At 36.0% G+C, this 18,964-nt stretch overlaps 1 protein-coding gene across 4 annotated transcripts in view; it reads left to right on the top strand.

Moving 5' to 3' along the window:
* MAP3K2 (mitogen-activated protein kinase kinase kinase 2) overlaps positions 1-18,964 on the top strand; it is an 87,403-nt gene that overhangs the window by 38,042 nt on the left and 30,397 nt on the right. For 3 of the 4 annotated variants that reach the window (XM_073885436.1, XM_025857777.2, XM_073885427.1), the window contains exons 2-5: positions 11,360-11,428; positions 13,664-13,782; positions 14,424-14,464; positions 15,790-15,889. In XM_073885436.1, the coding sequence (XP_073741537.1) occupies positions 11,422-11,428; positions 13,664-13,782; positions 14,424-14,464; positions 15,790-15,889 (267 nt within the window). In that variant the 5' untranslated portion in view covers positions 11,360-11,421. The remainder of the gene's footprint in view (positions 1-11,359; positions 11,429-13,663; positions 13,783-14,423; positions 14,465-15,789; positions 15,890-18,964) is intronic. The other variant, XM_025857783.2, reaches the window with a different exon arrangement.

The following is an 18,964-nucleotide window of genomic DNA, read 5'->3' as shown; positions in this document are numbered from 1 at the left end:
CGCTTAACGACTGATCCACCCAGGCATCCTGTTTCTTTTGCTGTGCAAAAGCTTTTTATCTTGATGAAGTCCCGATAGTTCATTTTTGCCCTTGCTTCCCTCGCCTTTGGTGATGTTTCTAGAAGTTCCTGCCGCTGAGGTCGAAGAGGTTGCAGCCTGTGTTCTCCTTTAGGATTTTGACAGACTCCTGTCTCACATTAAGGTCTTTCAACCATTTTGAGTCTGTTTTTGTGTGTGGTGTAAGGAAATGGTCCAGTTTCATTCTTCTGCATGTGGCTGTCCAATTTTCCCAACACCATTTGTTGAAGAGACTGTCTTTTTCCATTGGACATTCTTTCCTGCTTTGTCGAAGATTAGTTGACCATAGAGTTGCGGGTCCATTTCTGGGCTCTCTGTTCTGTTCCACTGATTTGTATGTCTTCTTTTTGGGCCAGTACCATACTGTCTTGATGATGACAGCTTTGTAATAGAGCTTGAAGTCTGTTATTGTAATGCCAAGAGCTTTGCTTTTTTTCTCAACATTCCTTTGGCTATTCGGTGTCTTTTCTGGTTCCATACAAATTTTAGGATTATTTGTTCCATTTCTTTGAAAAAAGTGGATGGTATATCGATGGGGATTGCATCGAATGTGTAGATTGCTCTCGGTAGCATTGACATCTCCATAATATTTGTTCTTCTAGTCCATGAGCATGGAACGTTTTTCCATTTCTTTGTGTCTTCCTCAATTTCTTTTAAGAATATTTTATAGTTTTCTGAGTACAGATCCTTTGCCTCTTTGGTTAGATTTATTCCTAGATATCTTATGGTTTTGGGTGCAATAGTAAATGGGATCGACTCCTTAATTTCTCTTTCTTCTGTCTTGTGGGTGTATAGGAATGCCACTGATTTCTGTGCATTGATATTATATCCTGCTGCTTTACTGAATTCCTGTGTGAGTTCTGGCAGTTTTGGGGTGGAGTCTTTTGGGTTTTCCACATAAAGTATCATATCATCTGCAAAGAGTGAGAGTTTGACTTCTTCTTTGCTGATTCGGATGCCTTTTATTTCTTTTTGTCTGATGCTGTGGCTAGGACTTCTAATACTATGTTGAATACAGTGGTGATAGTGGACATCCCTGCTGCATTCCTGACCTTAGGCGGAAAGTTCTCAGTTTTTCCCCATTGAGAATGATATTCGCTGTGTGTTTTTCATAGATGGCTTTTATGATATTGAGGTATGTACTCTCTCTATCCCTACACTCTGAAGAGTTTCGATCAAGAAAGGATGCTGTACTTTGTCAAATGCTTTTTCTGCATCTATTGAGAAGATCATATGGTTCTTGTTCTTTATTTTATTAATGTATTGTATCACATTGATTTGCGGATGTTGAACCAACCTTGCAGCCCAGGAACAAATCCCACTTGGTCATGGTGAATAATCTTTTTAATGTACTGGTTGGATCCTATTGGCTAGTATTTTGGTGAGAATTTTTGCATCCATGTTCATCAAGGATATTGGTCTGTAATTCTCCTTTTTGATGGGGTCTTTGTCTGGTTTTGGGATCCAGGTAATGGTGACCCCGTAAAATTAGGTGGAAGTTTTCCTTCCATTTCTATTTTCTGGAACAGTTTCAGAAGAATAGGTATTAACTCTTCTTGAAATGTTTGGTAGAATTCCCCTGGGAAGCCATCTGGCCCTGGGCTTTTTTGGGGGGAGGGGAGATTTTTGATGACTGCTTCAATTTCCTTAGTGGTTATAGATCTGTTCAGGTTTTCTGTTTCTTCCTGGTTCAGTTTTGGTAGTTGATACATCTCTAGGAATGCATCCATTTCTTCCAGATTATCTAATTTGCTGGCATAGAGTGGCTCATAATATGTTCTTATAATTGTTTGTATTTCTTTGGTGTTGGTTATGATCTCTGCTCTTTCATTCATGATTTTATTTATTTGGGTCCTTTCTCTTTTCTTTTTGATAAGTCTGGCCAGAGGTTTATCAATCTTATTAATTCTTTCAAAGAACCAGCTCCTGGTTTTGTTGATCTGTTCTACTGTGCTTTTCGTTTCTATTTCATTGATTTCTGCTCTGATCTTGATTATTTCTCTTCTCCTGCTGGGTTTAGGCTTTATTTGCTGTTCTTTCTCCAGCTCCTTTAGTTGTGTATTTGAGACCTTTCTTGTTTCTTGAGAAAGCTTGTATTGCTATATACTTTCCTCTTTGGACTGCCTTCACTGTATCCCAAAGATTTTTTTTTTTTTTAAGGTTTTATTTATCGGACACAGAGAGAGACAGAGAGAGAGAGAGCGAGCACAAGCAGGTAGAGTGGCAGGCAGAGGGAGAGGAAGAAGCAGGCTCCAGGAGAAGCAGGCTCCCTGAGGAGCAGGGAGCCCGATGCAGGGCTCGATCCCAGGACCCCGGGATCACGACCTGAGCCGAAGGCAATTGCTTAACCAACTGAGCCACCGAGGCACCCTTGTATCCCACAGATTTTGAACAGTTGTGTTTTCGTTTTCATTTGTTTCCATGAATTTTTTTTAATTCTTCTTTAATTTCCTGGTTGACCCATTCATTCTTTAGTAGGATGCTCTTTAGCTTCCATGTATTTGAGTTCTTTCTGACTTTCCTCTTGTGATTGAGTTCTAGTTTCAAGGCATTGTGGTCTGAAAATATGCAGGGAATGATTCCAGTCTTTTGGTACCGGTTGAGACCTGATTTGTGACCTAGGATGTGGTCTATTCTGGAGAATGTTCCATGTGCACTCGAGAAGACTGTGTATTCTGTTGCTTTGGGATAGAATGTTCTGAATATATCTATGAAGTCCATTTGGTCCAGTGTGTCATTTAAAGTCTTTATCTCCTTGTTGATCTTTTGCTTAGATTATCTGTCCATCGCAATGAGGGGGGTGTTAAAGCCCCTACTATTATTGTATTATTGTTGATGTGTGTCTTTGATTTTGTTATTAATCGGCTTATATTAATTGGCTGCTCCCATGTTAGGGGCATAAATATTTACAGTTGTTAGATCTTGTTGTATAGACCCTTTAATTATGATGTAGTGTCCTTCCTCATCTCTTATTACAGTCTATGTTTTAAAATCTAATTAGATTTAAAGATTACCACCCCACTTTCTTTTGATGTCCATTGGCATGATAAATGGTTTTCCACACCCTCACTTTAAATCGGATGTCTCTTGGGATCTAAAATGAGTCTCTTGCAGATAGCATATTGATGGGTCTTGCTTTTTTATCCAGCCTGTATCTTTTGATTGGGGCATTTAGCCCACTTACATTCAGGGTAACTATTGAAAGATATGAATTTAGTGCCATTGTATTGCCTGTAAAGTGACTGTTACTGTATAAATGTCTGTATTCCTTTCTGGTCTATGTTACTTTTAGGCTCTCTCTTTGCTTAGAGGACCCCTTTCAATATTCCTTGTAGTGCTGGTTTCGTGTTTTCGTATTCCTTTTTTTTTTTTCCCCGTTTGTCCTGGAAGCTTTTTATCTCTCCTTCAATTTTCAATGAGAGCCTAGCTGGATATAGTATTCTTGGCTGCATATTTTTCTCATTTAGTGCTCTGAATAATCATGCCAGTGCTTTCTGGTCTGCCAGGTCTCTATGGATAGGTCTGTTGCCATTCTAATCTTTCTACCATTGTAGGTTACAGATCTCTTTTCCTGAGCTGCTTTCAGGATTTTCTCTTTGTCTCTGAGACTCCTAAGTTTTACTACTAGATGTTGGGGTGTTGACCTATTTTTATTGATTTTGAGGGGGCTTCTCTGTGCCTCCTGGATTTTGATGCCTGTTTCCTTCCTCACATTAGGGAAGTTCTCTGCTATAATTTGCTCCAGTATACCTTCTGCCCCCCTCTGTCTTTCTTCTTCTTCTGGGATCCCAGTTATTCTAATCTTTCGTCTTATGGTATCGCTTATCTCTCGAATTCTCCCCCTCGTGATCCAGTAGTTTATTTCTCTTTTTCTCAGCTTCTTTATTTTCCGTGGTTTGGTCTTCTATATCACTAATTCTGTCTTCTGCCTCATTTATCCTGGCAGGTAGAGCCTCCATTTTTGATTGCACCTCAGTAATAGCCTTTTTGATTTCGACTTGGTTAGATTTTATTTCTTTTATTTCTCCAGAAAGGGTTTCTCTAATATCTTCTATGCTTTTTTCAAGCCCAGCTTGTATCTTTAAAATCGTCATTCTGAACTCTAGTTCCGACATCTTAGTAATGTCTGTATTGATTAGGTCCCTGGCAGTTGGTACTGCGTCTTGTTCTTTTTTTTGAGATGATACTTTTCCGTCTTGTCATTTTTCCAGAGACTAGCTGAATGAGAGAACAAAATGCTAACAGGGTAACAGTGTCCCCAGAAAATATACACTAAACAAATTAGAAGAGTCCTGAAACCGGGGGAAAAGAAAGTAAAGAAAGAAAAAAAGAAAAAGAATAAGATATAAACAAAACCAAAAAACAAAACAGAGTATGATCAGATATGATCAGGCTGGTGCATAGATCAGTGCCACACACTAGATTTTGGGCGTAGTTTGGTCCATTAGAAGAAAGTGTCTCCCAAAAGTTTAAAGAAAAAACTTATATATGTACAAAAACAAGGGTTAATACGATGAAGGGGTGGAATATGACTGTAATTTTATAAAAGGAATTGATAAGAAGTTGTTTGAAAAAAGAACAGTTTTTAAAAAAAAAGGGAGAGAATGTGATCAGGCAGGAGACTAGAACAAAGCCATACACTAGAGATTTAGGGTATGTTTTGATCTGTTAGAAGAAACTGTATCCCAAAATTTTAAAGAGAGAGCAACATATATATACGTGTATATATATATATATATATACACGTATATATATATATATATATACCAAAAATAAGGTTAACTATTATGAAGTGATAGAATATGACTCTAAAAAGAAAAATAAAAAAAAATTTTAGAAAAGGGATTGATAAGATTTTGGTTGAAAAAGGGAATCATGGGAAAAAAGCCATGACTTCTGTGGACAGTATTCCCCTAGCGCTGGAGTTCTCCTGTTCTCATTGATCGGTAAACTTGGTCTTGGCTGGCTGTTCTTGCTGATCTTCTGGGGGAGGGGCCTTTTGTCGTGGTTCTCAAATGTCTTTGGTGGAGGCGGAATTCCCCCACCCTTACCCTGTCCAGGTTAAGTAATCTGCTCAGGTTTGCTCTCGGGAGCTTTTGTTCCCTGCAAGCTTTCCATACAACTTTGGAGGACGAGAGTGAAATGGCGGCCTCCCAGTCTCTGCCCTGGAGGAGCCGAGAACTCAGGGCACCACTGCTCAGTGAGCCCCCAGAGAAAAGCAGTCAGTCACTGCCGTCTCCCCAGTCTCCAGCCGCACTCCATGCTCACCCGGCCTGTTGCCGAGCATTTCTGTCTCTGGCACACGACCCTGTGTGGAGTCTCCAAACACAACAGATCCTTGCGGTGCACTCCCCCGCCGCTCCTCCTGGGGGAGGAAGGGGAGTCTTCCCGGATCTGCAGCTTGTCGGGTCCCTGCTGGAGGAGCAGTGGCCTGAGTGTGTCACGGTTTATGGCAACTCCGAGCTGAGAGCCCACTCCTCGGCTCCCTCTCTGCAGCCGGCTTTCCCGCTCCGATACCTGGGAGCTCTGCCGCACTCAGTCACCTCCGGTCTTTCTGTGACCCCAAGTGTCCTGGGACCACCATGTCCCAGCGAGGATTCCACCCCCAGCTTAGCCACTGGAGGGATGTCCCTCAGCGGAGCAGGCTTCTAAGATTTCCGATTTTGTGCTCTGCTGCTCTATCACTTGTCCGTATTGGCTGACAGGCCCCCTCCCCCACTGTCTGTCTTCCTGAATATCTCCTCGGATTCGTTTCTCCACACATCCTACCTTCCAGAATGTGGTCACTTTTCTGTTCAGTGAGTTTCTGCTATTCTTTTCTTCCATCTCCTGTTGAGTTCGTAGGTGTTCAGAATGGTTTGATCCCTATCTAGCTGAATTCCTGGGAACAGTTGAAATTTAGGTCTCCTACTCCTCCGCCATCTTCCCCAGTAAAAAATATCTGTCCTTTATTCATTAATGTTGCTTATTACATTGATATTTATATGCTGAACCTACCTTGCTTTTGTGGGATATATCCCACATGTACATAGTGTATAATCTCTTTTTTTCATGTTCTGAATTAGGTTTTTTTAGTAATATGTTGAGGACTTTTATATCTATATTCATTTTGGTATCTAGTTTTCTTGTAATGTTTTTGTCTGGTTTGGTTATCACAGTAGTACTGGTTTCAGTGCTCTTTCTCTTTCTCTATCTTTAATAATTCGTGGTAATTTTTCCTTAAATGTTTGAAGGCATGTGGTTTTGACTTCTATTCGCCGAAAGTTTTTCATTTCTAAATCAGTCTCATTAATTTTTATATTGAATTCAGATTTCTAAATTTCTTCTTGAGTTAGTTTTGGTAGTTTCTAGTAATTTATTTCATCTAGGTGATCTAGTTTATTGGAAATATAGTTCATAGTATTTGCTTATTTTTCTTTCTCTAAGGTTGATAGTAATGCTCTGTCTTTAATCCTGAGCTTAGTTGTCTTTTCTCTTTTTTTCTTCATTAGTCTAGCTGAAAGTTTGTTAATTTTATTTCTTTTTTTAAAGAACCAATTTTTTGTCTCATTGGTTTTAAAAATTTATATTGTTTTATTTTCTAGTTTATTTCCACTCTCATCCTTATTGTTTCCTTCCTTCTGCTTCCTTTGGGTTTCAAATGCTCTTCTTTTTTCCAGGGTCTTAAGGTAAATGTTTAGGTTACTGATTTAAGATCCTTGCCATCTTTTTAACATGAGCATTTATAGTTACAGATTTCTCTTTATGTTGTACTTTATGCGCATCCGGTAAATGTCAGTATATTTTCATTTTCATTTATCCAAGTATTTCCTGATTTCCATCATGACTTCTTTTTTGACTCTTTGGTTCTTTAGGGGTGTGTTTAATTTTCACACATTTGTGAATTTCCCAAATTTCCTTCTGTTATCAGTTTCTGATTTCATTGCATTGTTGTCAGGGAACATATTTCATATGACTTCAGTCCACTTATACTTACCAGGATTAGTTTTATTGCCTAACATATGGTCTGTTTTGGAAAATGTTTTATGTTCGTTTCTGAAGGATGTGTATTCTGCTGTTTGGGGGTTGAATGTTGTATAGATGTCTATTAATAGTCGAAGTTTTATAGTGTTATTCAAGTCTTCTGTTTTCTCACTGATTTTCCTATTTTATGCATTGTTGAAAATGGGGTATAGAAATCTGCAACTATTATTTTTTAATTATCCTTTCAATTTTGTAATTTTTTTTCTTCCTGTATTTTGAGAGTTTGTTGTTAGGTGCATACATGTTTATTATTGTTATATATTGTTGATGAGCTGGCCATGTTTTCATTATAAATGTTCTCCTTTGTCTCTAATAACAATTTTTGCATTCCATTTTGTTTTCTATTAGTATAACCACTGCAGGGCTTTTCTGACTCCTGCTTGCATGGTATATCTTTTTCAATCTTTTATTTTCATTCTTTTTTGTCTTTGAATCTGAAGTGTGTCTGTTGTAGACAGCATATGGTTGGATCAGTGCTTTTTAATTTGTTGTGCTAATCTCTATTCTTTAAATGGTTTGTTTATTCCACTTACATTTAATGTAATGATATATGGGTAGAATTACATCTACTTTATATTGGTGTTTTATGTGTGTTATGTCTTTTTTTTGTTCCTCATTTTTGTTATTGCTTTCTTTTGTGTTAGATATTTTCTAGTATGCTAACTTATTTTTCTGTTTTTTTTGCAACTTTTTAAAAGTTTATTTGTAGAGTTGAGGTGGGGTTAAAATTAATAATTTAACACAGTGTAGTTTGGGTTGATATCAACTTAATTATAGTGGTATACATACACTTTTTTATATAACTCCAGTATATCTTACCCTTTGTGCTGTTGTTATACAAATTATATTATCATATATTGTGTGCCCAACAAAACACTTTATATCATTGCTTTATGCAGTTTCTTTAAACCTGTATATTTCTTGTTGTTGCTTATGTAGAAGAGAATTAACGTACATAGTAGGCCTCATTGCATATCCCTAGAATGAACTGCTTCAGAGGTCTACCCTTGGCTAGCATCTGAAGACTTATCAGGGTCCATACCTGCCTAACTGATAATAATGGCTTACTGTGCCTAAGCTCCTTATACAAACGATATAGTTTATGCTGGACACCTGCTTTTCTTCTGGGCGTTAGGAATTTTGGTATGTGCTCGGCAGAGGATATCTGTTGATCAGCTTCTCATAAAAACCCTGGGTCCTGAGTCTCTTAACTTTCCTGGTTGGCGACATTTTACATGTGTTGTCATAACTCATGTCTGGGTGGGGGCAGGAGGAATTAAGTGTGTCCTCTGTGACCCTATTTAAAAAAGATCCTTAAGAGCTAGCCCTGACCTTCCCTGGACTTTGCCCCATGTGCCTTTTCCCTTTGCCGATTTTTCTCTGTATCCTTTTGCCATAATAAATTATAGCTTGTCAGTGTGACTATATTGCTGAGTCTGTTGAGTTCTCTAGCAAGTCATAGAAACTGGGTGTGGTCTTAAATACTCACTACATACTGCTTAAAGCAACCTAAGTTTATTGTCTTAAAGTTTTGGAAGTCAGAATTCTGAAATGAGTCTCGCTGGACTAAAATGAACTTGTCACCATTGCTATACTCCTTTTGGAGGCTCTAGTGGAAAATTCATTTTTCTTGCCTTTCCCACTTTCTAGCAGCTGCCATATTCATTAGCTCATGGCTATCCCAGTCCATCTTCAAAGCCAAAAGTGACTGGTCAAGACTTTATTATGCAGCATCACTCTGACATTCACTTTCCTGCTTATTCCTTTATTTATAATGATCCCTGTGATTATGTTAGGTCTGACCCCAATGATCCAGGGTAATCCTCATCTTAAATTTGTTAATGTATCATATCTTCAAAGTTCCTTTTGCCATGTAAGGTAGTTTATATGTAAACGTTCTAGGAAATGAGATATGGACACCTTTTGGATGGACCATTTTTGTACCTATCACATTCACATACAGAAGAAATGAAAGGAAACAAAAAACATTTTTGTGGTCTTTTATGTTTAGATATGTAATTACCATTACTGGTGCTCTTTCTGCATGTGGATTGGATTTACTGTCTAGTGTCCTTTATATTTTAGCCTGAAGGACTCCTTTTGTATTTTTTTTTTTTTAATATTTTGTTGTAGGGTAGCTCTAGTTATAATGAATTCTCTGTGTTTGTTTATGTAAGATTGTCTTAATCTTGTTTTCAATTTTGCAGGATGGTTTGCTGGATATAGAATTCTTGGTTGGTAGTCTTTTTCTTTCAGCACTCTGAATGTTATCCACTGCTTTCTGCCTTCCTAGGTTATCACTGAAAATCACTTAAGCATCCCTTGTACATGATGAGTTCCTTCTTTCTTGCTGCTCTCAGATTCTTCATCTTTTAATAGTTTGGGTGTGATGTGTCTAGGTGTAGATAACTTTGATTTTATCCTACCTGTAGTTTGTTGAGCTTCTTGGATGTGTAAATTGTTTCTCACCAAATTTGGAAAGTTTTTCACTATTATTTTTTGAAATATCCTTTCTGCACCTTTCTTTTTCTCCTCTTTTTTTGGGACTCCCATTATGCATATGTTGGTGTGCTTAATGGTTTCAGACACTGTATTTTCCAGCTCTGAAATATCTGTCTGGTACCTTTTTAAAATTTTTGTTTTTTTATTGATATCCTCTGTGATGAGTCCTCATTCTCATACATTCTTCAGTTTTTTAGTCATGACTTCCTTAGTTCTTTGAACATATTTAAAATAGCCAATTTAATCTGTCTAGTTAGTCCAACATTTGGGCTCCCTCACAGTCAGTTTCTGCTGATTTCTTTTTTCCCCCATGTATGGATCATACTGTATTTATATATCTCATAATTTTTTCTTGAAAAAGTAGTGTGCCACCTCTGGAACTCAGATTTCCCTCCCATTCCAGTGTGTTTTGTTTATTGTTCTTAATTTGTTTAGTGACTTTTGGGCACTAATTTTTTTAAAGTTTATAATCTTTGTTGTGTGTGGTCACTGAAGATTGCTCAGTTTAGTTGTTAGGTGAAAGCTTAGGGCCTTCTTTGGCCTCTCTTGATTATGCAACAGTTCTGGGCATATGTGTAACTTTCAGAGTCCCAGGAATGTGTTGGAGCTATTCAGACCTCCTTACTGAAATCTCATTCCTCAACTTGTCTAAAACCTAATTTTTGCCCCAATAGTTCTCCCCTTTCTCAGACCATTGAGATAGCAGCAGTTGTTCTTGGTAGGTTTCAGCAAACACCCCAAGCTCTTTGCACTGGAAGAACTTTAGTCAGGTTAAATAAAATCAGCCTTCCAAGTTGGTTCTATTGACCAACCACGAGATAGGTCGTATGGCATTTTTTTTGGAATCAGACTTTGAAGAGGTTCCAGTCCCTTTCTGCCCTCTCCAGTGACAGTCAAGCTGCTTATATTCACAGTGACTGTGGACTGTTGGTTTACATTGCTATTTTGGAGCTAGGGATAAGGGTAGAGATAGGAATAGGAAAGGTCAGAGGCTCTCTTTTTACCAAGATTCTTAAGTGCTGCCCAGATTACTGCAAGCCTTTGGGTAGTTCTAGAGTTCTGAAAAAGTTGATTCTGACAATTTTTTCTTTTTTGGAAGAGAGAATTTTTGTAGATATTTACTATTTTTTTGATGTTCTCCTTTTTTGTCCTTAAACATGACCTTTTCTGTTCATTTTTATATCTGCCCTGTAGGAATTTGAATTTATTGGGTTAGTCCTATGATTTTTGACTTTTTTGGAGCACCTCAGTGGCTCAGTTGAGAGTCCAACTCTTGGTTTTGGCTCAGGTCATCATCTCATGGATTGTGAGATCAAGCCCTGAGTCAGGCTCTGAACTCAGCGCAGAGCCTGCCTAAGATTCTTTCCCCTTCTTTCTCCCTCTCTCTCTCCCTCTCCTCCTCCCCCCCTGCTCTCTCTCTCTCAAATAAATAAAGTCTTTTAAAAAAGAGATTTTTTACTTTGGGCAAGGGAAAGGAAAAAACGATTTTTTACTTTGAAAAATTCTGGGTTTTTTTTAGCTTAGATAGACAGGATCCTGAAAAATATTGAGTTAAATTTAATATGGAATATAATAAAGATCCTTAGTTCATTCGCAGTAATTGAGTATCTTGCAAAAAACACTTCTTCCTAGCAAAATGTATGAGATATTAATATTGTACTATTCTCATTAATGTTATTTATTCTGACTTTTTTGTGTGTGGCTGCCTCTTCTGTTTCTTTTTATCACTAATGTGTTCATCTTTTCTCTTCCTAAGGCAGTAAAGAATGCTGATGGAAGAACCATTTTCCTAATTTTCAAATTGTTGAGCTGGTTGCCATGATGGGTGAGTTCAAACTAAAAGCAACTTTTGTCTGTAATGGATAAAATGGGGAAGAAATATTTTTCTCTGTGTGTATGAAAAACATTTTTATAAAGAAGTTTTATGATTGTAGACTTATATAATGTTTTGTATTTATTTACCTAATAGATTTTTGATTAAAGCACTCTTTGAGTTAACTTACAGATTTGGAATAAGCATGTCATGCAGGATATCCTAGTAGGGATATTCAAAATAAACTGCTAAGATGGATTGGGACTTACTTAGAGTCTCATGTCCAGAGGGAATACTAGATGAAGAAACCTGACTTTTAAATTGCCCTTCGTTTGTATGTCATCTACCTAAGAAGTTACTTTTATTCAAACGGTTCTCTTTACTTTTCTACATCTACAATAGAAAAAATGTACTCATTTTCTTAAAACAAGGAAATTAGTATATGTAAATGTGATAAGAGATTTAAGCCAGACATTTATTTTGGTATTGTGATGTTAAACGTGAGAAAATTTCTGAATTCAAGTGTTTTAAGTTTTTCCTAATGAAGAAAATAATTAGAACATATATACATACATTTAAGTATTAGAGTTTCCCTCTCCCCGGTATAGGATTAAGGATCTTACTTTTCTCAAGAAGGTTACATGAGATTATATTATTCCAATTGAGATCATTCTCAGCTAATTTTTTTCCTTAAGAGCAGATTTATTTTTATCAATAAATAACACAGTCTGGTTTAGACCTGTGGACAGAACGCACTTTGTGATTACATTATACCCAGCTGGCTCAGTTGCTGTTTGGCTAAATTAACATGATGAAATTTTATTTTATAAAGAATAGTTTGTAAAGGATTATAAAATTTAAAATCTGGAATTTATTAATAAGCCTCTGGCACCATTAATTTTAACTTTAATATGCAAATAGTTTCATTATAGAGCAGAATATATTGAGTGTTATAAAAAAATAATACATTAGAGAAGTTAGCTGTTTGTGTGTTTGAAAGGCTAATGAAGCCATTGCATTGCCACATTCGTTTTAGTGATTTCTCCTTACAGGATAAAGATGTTTTAATTATTACTACTCTGAAACTTAAATTACTGCTCACCAAAATAGTTACATTTTAAAATGTAAGCTATAAAAGTCCCTCAGTTCCTTTATTGACCATTTGCTGATTATCATTAGTAGAATTGATTTACTAGTGAAAATCAATTAAATTGTCTCTGAACTTTTCCAGAGCGCATGTAATTGGTATTACTAGGAGATTCATGCTTATAGTCTTAGAAAGAAATTTTTGATATATTTGGAAGAAATTAAAAGTTCATGGTTCATGATCTTTTCACTTAGTTTTATGAATTCACTACTATTTTCTAAGGAATGCATTTTTCTTACATTATTACCTTTGAAGTTGTTACTGGCTGAGATCATTAAATAGTCTGTTAAATGTTTGTAGTCTTGTTGAACTTTATGGTGAAGAAGTTCAAGAAAACACTTCCAAATATCAGTAGGTCATTATCCACAGATAAGCCTTTTGTTTCTGACTTGAAGTATTGATGAAAAACTCTAAAAGGAATTCGTACTTTGAACATAAATGCCAAATAATGATGAAAGTCTTTTATTTTTTCCCCACCCAACTTGCTTTAATTAAAATTCTGGATGTTCTATTGATGTTTTATTTAGGAGTCACAGAAAGTAATTTGTTGTGATGGGGCTGTTTTGACACATAACTAGGATGTTACATTGTTAGAAGAATCAGAATGGCTTTATTTTGCCTTAAATGTCACACCTAGTGTGATGCTAGTGCTTGAGTCTAGTGCAGTTTTAATGTTACTTGTCTTCAGTTTTTATTTTTTACCTTTTTTAAAGATTTTATTTATTTGACAGAGAGACAGCGAGAGAAGGAACACAAGCAGGGGGAGAGGGAGAGGGAGAAGCAGGCTTCCCACTGAGCAGGAAGTCCGATGCGGGGCTTGATCCCAGGACCCTGGGACCACGACCTGAGCCGCAGACGTGCTTAATGACTGAGCCACCCAGGCGCCCCTGCCTTCAGTTTTTAAATAATTAAAAATTTTATTTCACCAGAATAACAGGTGAAATAATTTTCAGTAGGCATTGAAAATGTCCTAGATGCATTTTTTGTGTTAAAATAATGCATTTTGCATTAAATTTCATGATCAATTTTGTGTTTGATATCTATGATAAATAAATATTGAAATTATAATTCTGTGTATATATTATTTTGAAAATACTTAGATGATCAGCAAGCTTTGAACTCAATCATGCAAGATTTGGCTGTTCTTCATAAAGCCAGTCGACCAGCTTTATCTTTACAGGAAACCAGAAAAACAAAATCTTCATCACCAAAAAAGCAGGTATTTGTTTTGATATTTTAATAAATACATATTGTTATATGAGTTGTCTTGAATATGATGAGCTTATAGAGGGTTTGTTAAAGTGTCTTGTCTTTTACACTTTTAAGTCAAATATTTTGTTGTTTGTCATACATTTTTCCAAATGGGTGTGCTAGAGTTTCATTTAATGTGGTAACTGCTCTCTAATGCTGATGTTTCATCCGTTCTTAAAGCACTTAAGATAAGCAAATTGTTTTTATTTAAAAATAGTATATTATTCTATTTACAAATGAGCATCATTTTGATTTTTATAAATAAAATTTGTTTGGGATGTTCAACACAAAAAGTGGGACTATAGTATTCTACATTTCCGTCCAACAGGATTAGCAAGTGTCTCAAACCCATGGTGCTAACACTAAGAGATCTGGGTGCTCTTTGCTTTCAGCCCAGATTCAGCAATGCAGTTCTCAAGTCAGCTCTTTGGTGGACACTATCAGTTGATTGGAGTTCACACTAAAAATGAAACCTCCTTTCCTCCTGCTCCATTTTAAATGAGTGACCAAGTGGAAAAAAACAAAAAAACAAGTGACTAAGAAAAAAAATGACCTAGAAATTCTAGAAATTTTATCTAATCTCTGAAATGATTTATTGTTTCATTACAGAATGATGTTCGAGTCAAATTTGAACATAGAGGGGAAAAAAGGTAAGGAAAGAAACATTACATGTCAGTTTATTGATTTAATCAAATGAGTCATAATTAAAGCCATTAGAGGTTTTTTCCCTGGACTTTAGTGGAGGTTCATGGCTTACAAATTGAGAATGGAATAGTCCTTGGTAATGTGTAACATGTCCTTAGACTTAAAATAGAATCTGTCAAAATTTAGGCTAAACATTAGAAATGATTAATGTTTTTATTTTAGGAAATAAAAAAGGTCATTGCATAATGCAGTCTTTAAACATTACCAATTCCTTTTATTTTTGCTCAGGGGAAATTAAATATATTTCTACTTATTGTAATTATATCATCCCTTCAGATATTATATAGAACTTATGTACGTGGAGTTAACATTCATAATTTTGATTGAGAGACCTCAATCATATGACATATTTAATTAGTAGCTTTGAGAAAGATGAGTTGGAATGGTGGCTATAAATTAATCAGCAAAGGGATAAGCCTAGTCTTCCACTGGGTATCTCTATCTTTGTGCAGTGGTGGGGGATGGTGGTGGTTGACAACAAAATTGCTAACAAGGTCTAGTAGGAGTTAAAGAAGATGGGGTTTCATTTCTGTTATCAGTGTCTCATTAAATTCATTTAATGAAAGAGCTATCCATTTTAAGACTTTAAAAAGGCTTGCAAGTCATATAACCTGAAGATGTAAAAATGCTTTACACAGAGATGTCTACAAAAATGGGTTATACCAGATATACCATCCTGCTGTCCAATCTACTTTTCCCCTATTTATTGTTCTTTTATCAATATTTCTTTAGTTCTTTTCCATTCACTGAGCACTATTTATTAAGTACTATAAGTACTAGGCCATGAAGGAATAAGGTGAGTGAAACAGACATGGTCCCTCCCACTTACAGAGTTTACAGTCTGGTGTAGAAATCTCCAACCTTAGGTGCATGCTCCCCATGGGCAGTACAGGCTAATCCTTTGCTACAGAGGAAGAAAATATTAGAATTTAAAATTTTTAATTTTTAAAAGATTATTATTTTGGGATATACTTACGTGATATATAGTTCAGAAATGTTGAGTTGATAAGGGTACAGATATCAAAATTTAAATCCCCAAGGAACAACTTTATTCTTTTTAACAGTTTCATTGCATTCCATTATATAGCTGTCACATAGTTAAGTTTAATTTTAATCACTTTCTTCAATGAACATTTTACAGTTGCTTTTTAATATTCATAAAACAGTTCCAGACTTAATTTTGTCTTTCTCTACCGAAGAGATAACTGTTGTAAATATGTTACTTAATATACCTAAGAAAATTAATTATTTTAAAATTCTGTCTGTATAGAATCCTTCAGTTCCCCAGACCAGTTAAACTGGAAGACCTGAGATCTAAAGCTAAAATTGCCTTTGGACAGTCTATGGATCTCCATTATACCAATAATGAGGTAAACATGTACAGTTTAATTTTCAGTAACTCTTAATTTGGAAAGTAGTATGTTCATTTAAGAGACTTTTAGGAATATTTATTTAGGGATTGATAAGGTTATGGTATGTTAGAGAAATAAAATACTACAAGTAAATTTGTAAATTTTAACTAACTGAAATGGATTTTTTTTCCATTGTGGAAGGTATTTAAAGATGCTACTGTGCAAATAATAGAATGAGAATATATTGAAGAAGGAAATACATGTATTACTTAGAAGTTTGCTGCTGGGCATCTGGGTGGCTCAATCAGTTAAGTGTCCGACTTGATTTTGGCTCACGTTGTGATCTCAGGGTTGTGAGATCAAGCCCCAAGTCGGGCTCCTGGCTCAGTGGAGAGTCTGCTAGAGATTCTCTCTCTCCCTCTGCTCCTCCCCCAGTTTGCCCGTGCACTCTCTCTCTCTCAGTAAATAAATAAAATCTTTTTTAAAAAAAGTTTGCTGCTTGTTTATGTTTTATTATCACTCTCTGTACTTTTTGATGAACTATCTTTTTTTCTCATACTCTGCACTTGGCTATAGAGACAATAGAGCTTTAGTAGTCAGATAGTTTAGTTAAAACTTTAAAAGGATTATTTTCATGTTGGTTAGGACATGATTAGATCATTATGTTTATGTTTGTGAGTCAGTACATGTGATCTTAAGGGCTTGCTCTGGCATTGAGGAGCTCTGTGTTCTGGAAAATCCCCTTTTGAACTTTCTGTAAAACTCAGATTGGATTAGATAATCTCTGAGGTTTCTTTCAGATCCTATGAGATCAAGATCTTGAATCTTAAAATTTTCAGGGACAGTTTGGTTGATTGGTTAATTTGTTATTTTCTCAGAAAATACTTGTTGAATTTGGCAGGCATAATGCTGTGATTTATGAATTGCAGCCCCACATGGAGTTTATAGACTTGTGGTAAAAGCAGGCAATTAAATGATGAATTGTTCAAATATATGAGGTTCTTTGAAGGACATGCATAAAATACTATGAAAAAGAATAAAGGCAAGGCAGTAGGTGTTCTGTTTAGATAGTACTAAGAACTCAGCTGGTAATATTTAATTACTGAGACTTGAGGTATGAAAAGCCAAACTTGCAGGTAGTTTGAGGGGAAGAACATTCCCCTCAAGAGAGGGCTGAGAGCAGCTGAGAAAAGTACCTACAGAGATCCTAAGATGGAAAAGACTAATATGTTTTAGGAATAGAAAAAATGCCAGTGGGAATGGAGTAACTGTAGAGAGCTTGGTAAAAATTAACTTGAGAAAACATTGAAAGTTCTTTGCAAATGTTAAAGAATTGTGCAAATAAAATATTTTCAAATATGAGATTTTCAAATGAATTATTATTTAAAGCAAAAATATGCTAATTAGTTTCTCTAAAGAAACCACTTATAGATGAAAGCAGAAAATATTTTGATAAAGTAAAAATCTGTATCCAAACAAATAATATCTCTGAACAAGGTGATGAGTATCATACTATAGTAATACCTTAAGATTTTATTTTTCAAATACTTTTTGGGTTTTTAATTAGCCATGAACATCTCATTGCCTGCCCCTATGTTGGCATTTATTATTTCTCTTATGCTGGCCTTATTTCCAACTGCCAGCCCCTGAGACTCTGAGGGCTTTTCAGAGGTACAGCTATAGGGTCTACACTAAAGTACATGTGGGGTTGTCAGGGGGTGATGGGAGAATGAGACTCAAGGATGGGGTGGGAGGTGGGGATGGATGGGTTCCTCTTAACCACAGTGGTAACCTACTAGATAACACACCATTTATGGACCTCCTTCCCTGACTTCCCCATTCCCCTACCAGTGTTTCCTAGAATCTTTTCCTATATAAATGGCTTGAATTTGATTCTTTATTTCATGGTATGATTTTAGGGAAATCAGGTTATATCTTTGTTTTTGTTTGGTCTAAAATTATATCATGGAAAGCTCTAAAGTATCAAGATATTTTAAGACTACAGTATCGTCTTGATCTACCAGTCTTGTAGGTCTATCAAGAAAAATGAGATTAGTTTGACATAATTTGTTAATATTGTATGTTTTGGCTCCTAGAATTGAGGAAGATTATTGACAGTTGTCTTTAGCTACTAAGTTTACATTTAAAAAAAATTTAATTTTCTTAAGTTGTATAAATCATGCTTTCTCATAGACTTCTTAAGGTGTTCTTGTTCTTTATTTATTTTAAAGATTTATTTATTTTAGAGAGAGAGTATGCATGCATGTGAACCGGGGGGTGAGGGGTGACCAAGAGGGAGAGAGGGAAAGAGAATCCTCAAGCAGACTGCCTGCTGAGTGTGGAACCCAACACAGGACTCGATCCCAGGACCCTGAGATCATTACCTGAGCCGAAATCAGGAGTCACTGCTTAATCCACTGAGCCACCCAGGCACCCCTGCTTTTGTCCTTTATAACATCTGACCCATGAGAGAACTAGTGAAAGCACATATCCACATTTAGGGTTTACTTTGGGTGGCTGACCCATTTAACTTATTTCTTTAGAGTTTAGTGGTCAAGTCACCAGGGTCGGAGATGAGAGCCCCAAGTGGATTGTAGATTGCAGGTACATTGCTAGTGGCCCCCTCCATGGCAACTGCTATAGATGTTCATTGTATTTGAGATGTTGATAAGCACTCTAGTTGAGAATGCAAATCCATAGTAACTATAGAGAAAAACGTGAGTTTCATCAATGCAGATGAAAGATAGTACCTTTATTTTATATAGTTTTTGTGTGTGTTCTTTAATGCTGTTTTGGGATGAAGATATTGTACTTTATGTTTTGGAACTTTATGGGAATATCCTAGGAAATTAATTTTTAAATGTGTTCTCTAGAAGAATTTAATTAATAAAGCAAAAAAAATTTTGTCCTTATTCAGTATGATTTTAGTGGTAGGATGGGAAGAGTGAAATGATCTAAATACATTTATTCATTCAGAATTTCATTATACTGACAAATCAGAGAGCCAGGGTATTTTGAAATTTGTAATTCCATAGTAACAGAGATGCTCCTGAAAGGACTTGACCTGGTGGGATGGTTGGCATGATTCATTAT

This window comes from Callorhinus ursinus, unplaced genomic scaffold (genome assembly GCF_003265705.2).
Source record: "Callorhinus ursinus isolate GAN/ISIS: 27379988/994484 unplaced genomic scaffold, GSC_fseal_2.0 scaffold2, whole genome shotgun sequence".
In the NCBI taxonomy this organism is placed as follows: Eukaryota; Metazoa; Chordata; class Mammalia; order Carnivora; family Otariidae; genus Callorhinus; species Callorhinus ursinus.
The sequence above is the reverse complement of the archived record's forward strand: the minus strand, read 5'-3'. Positions and strand labels throughout refer to the sequence as shown.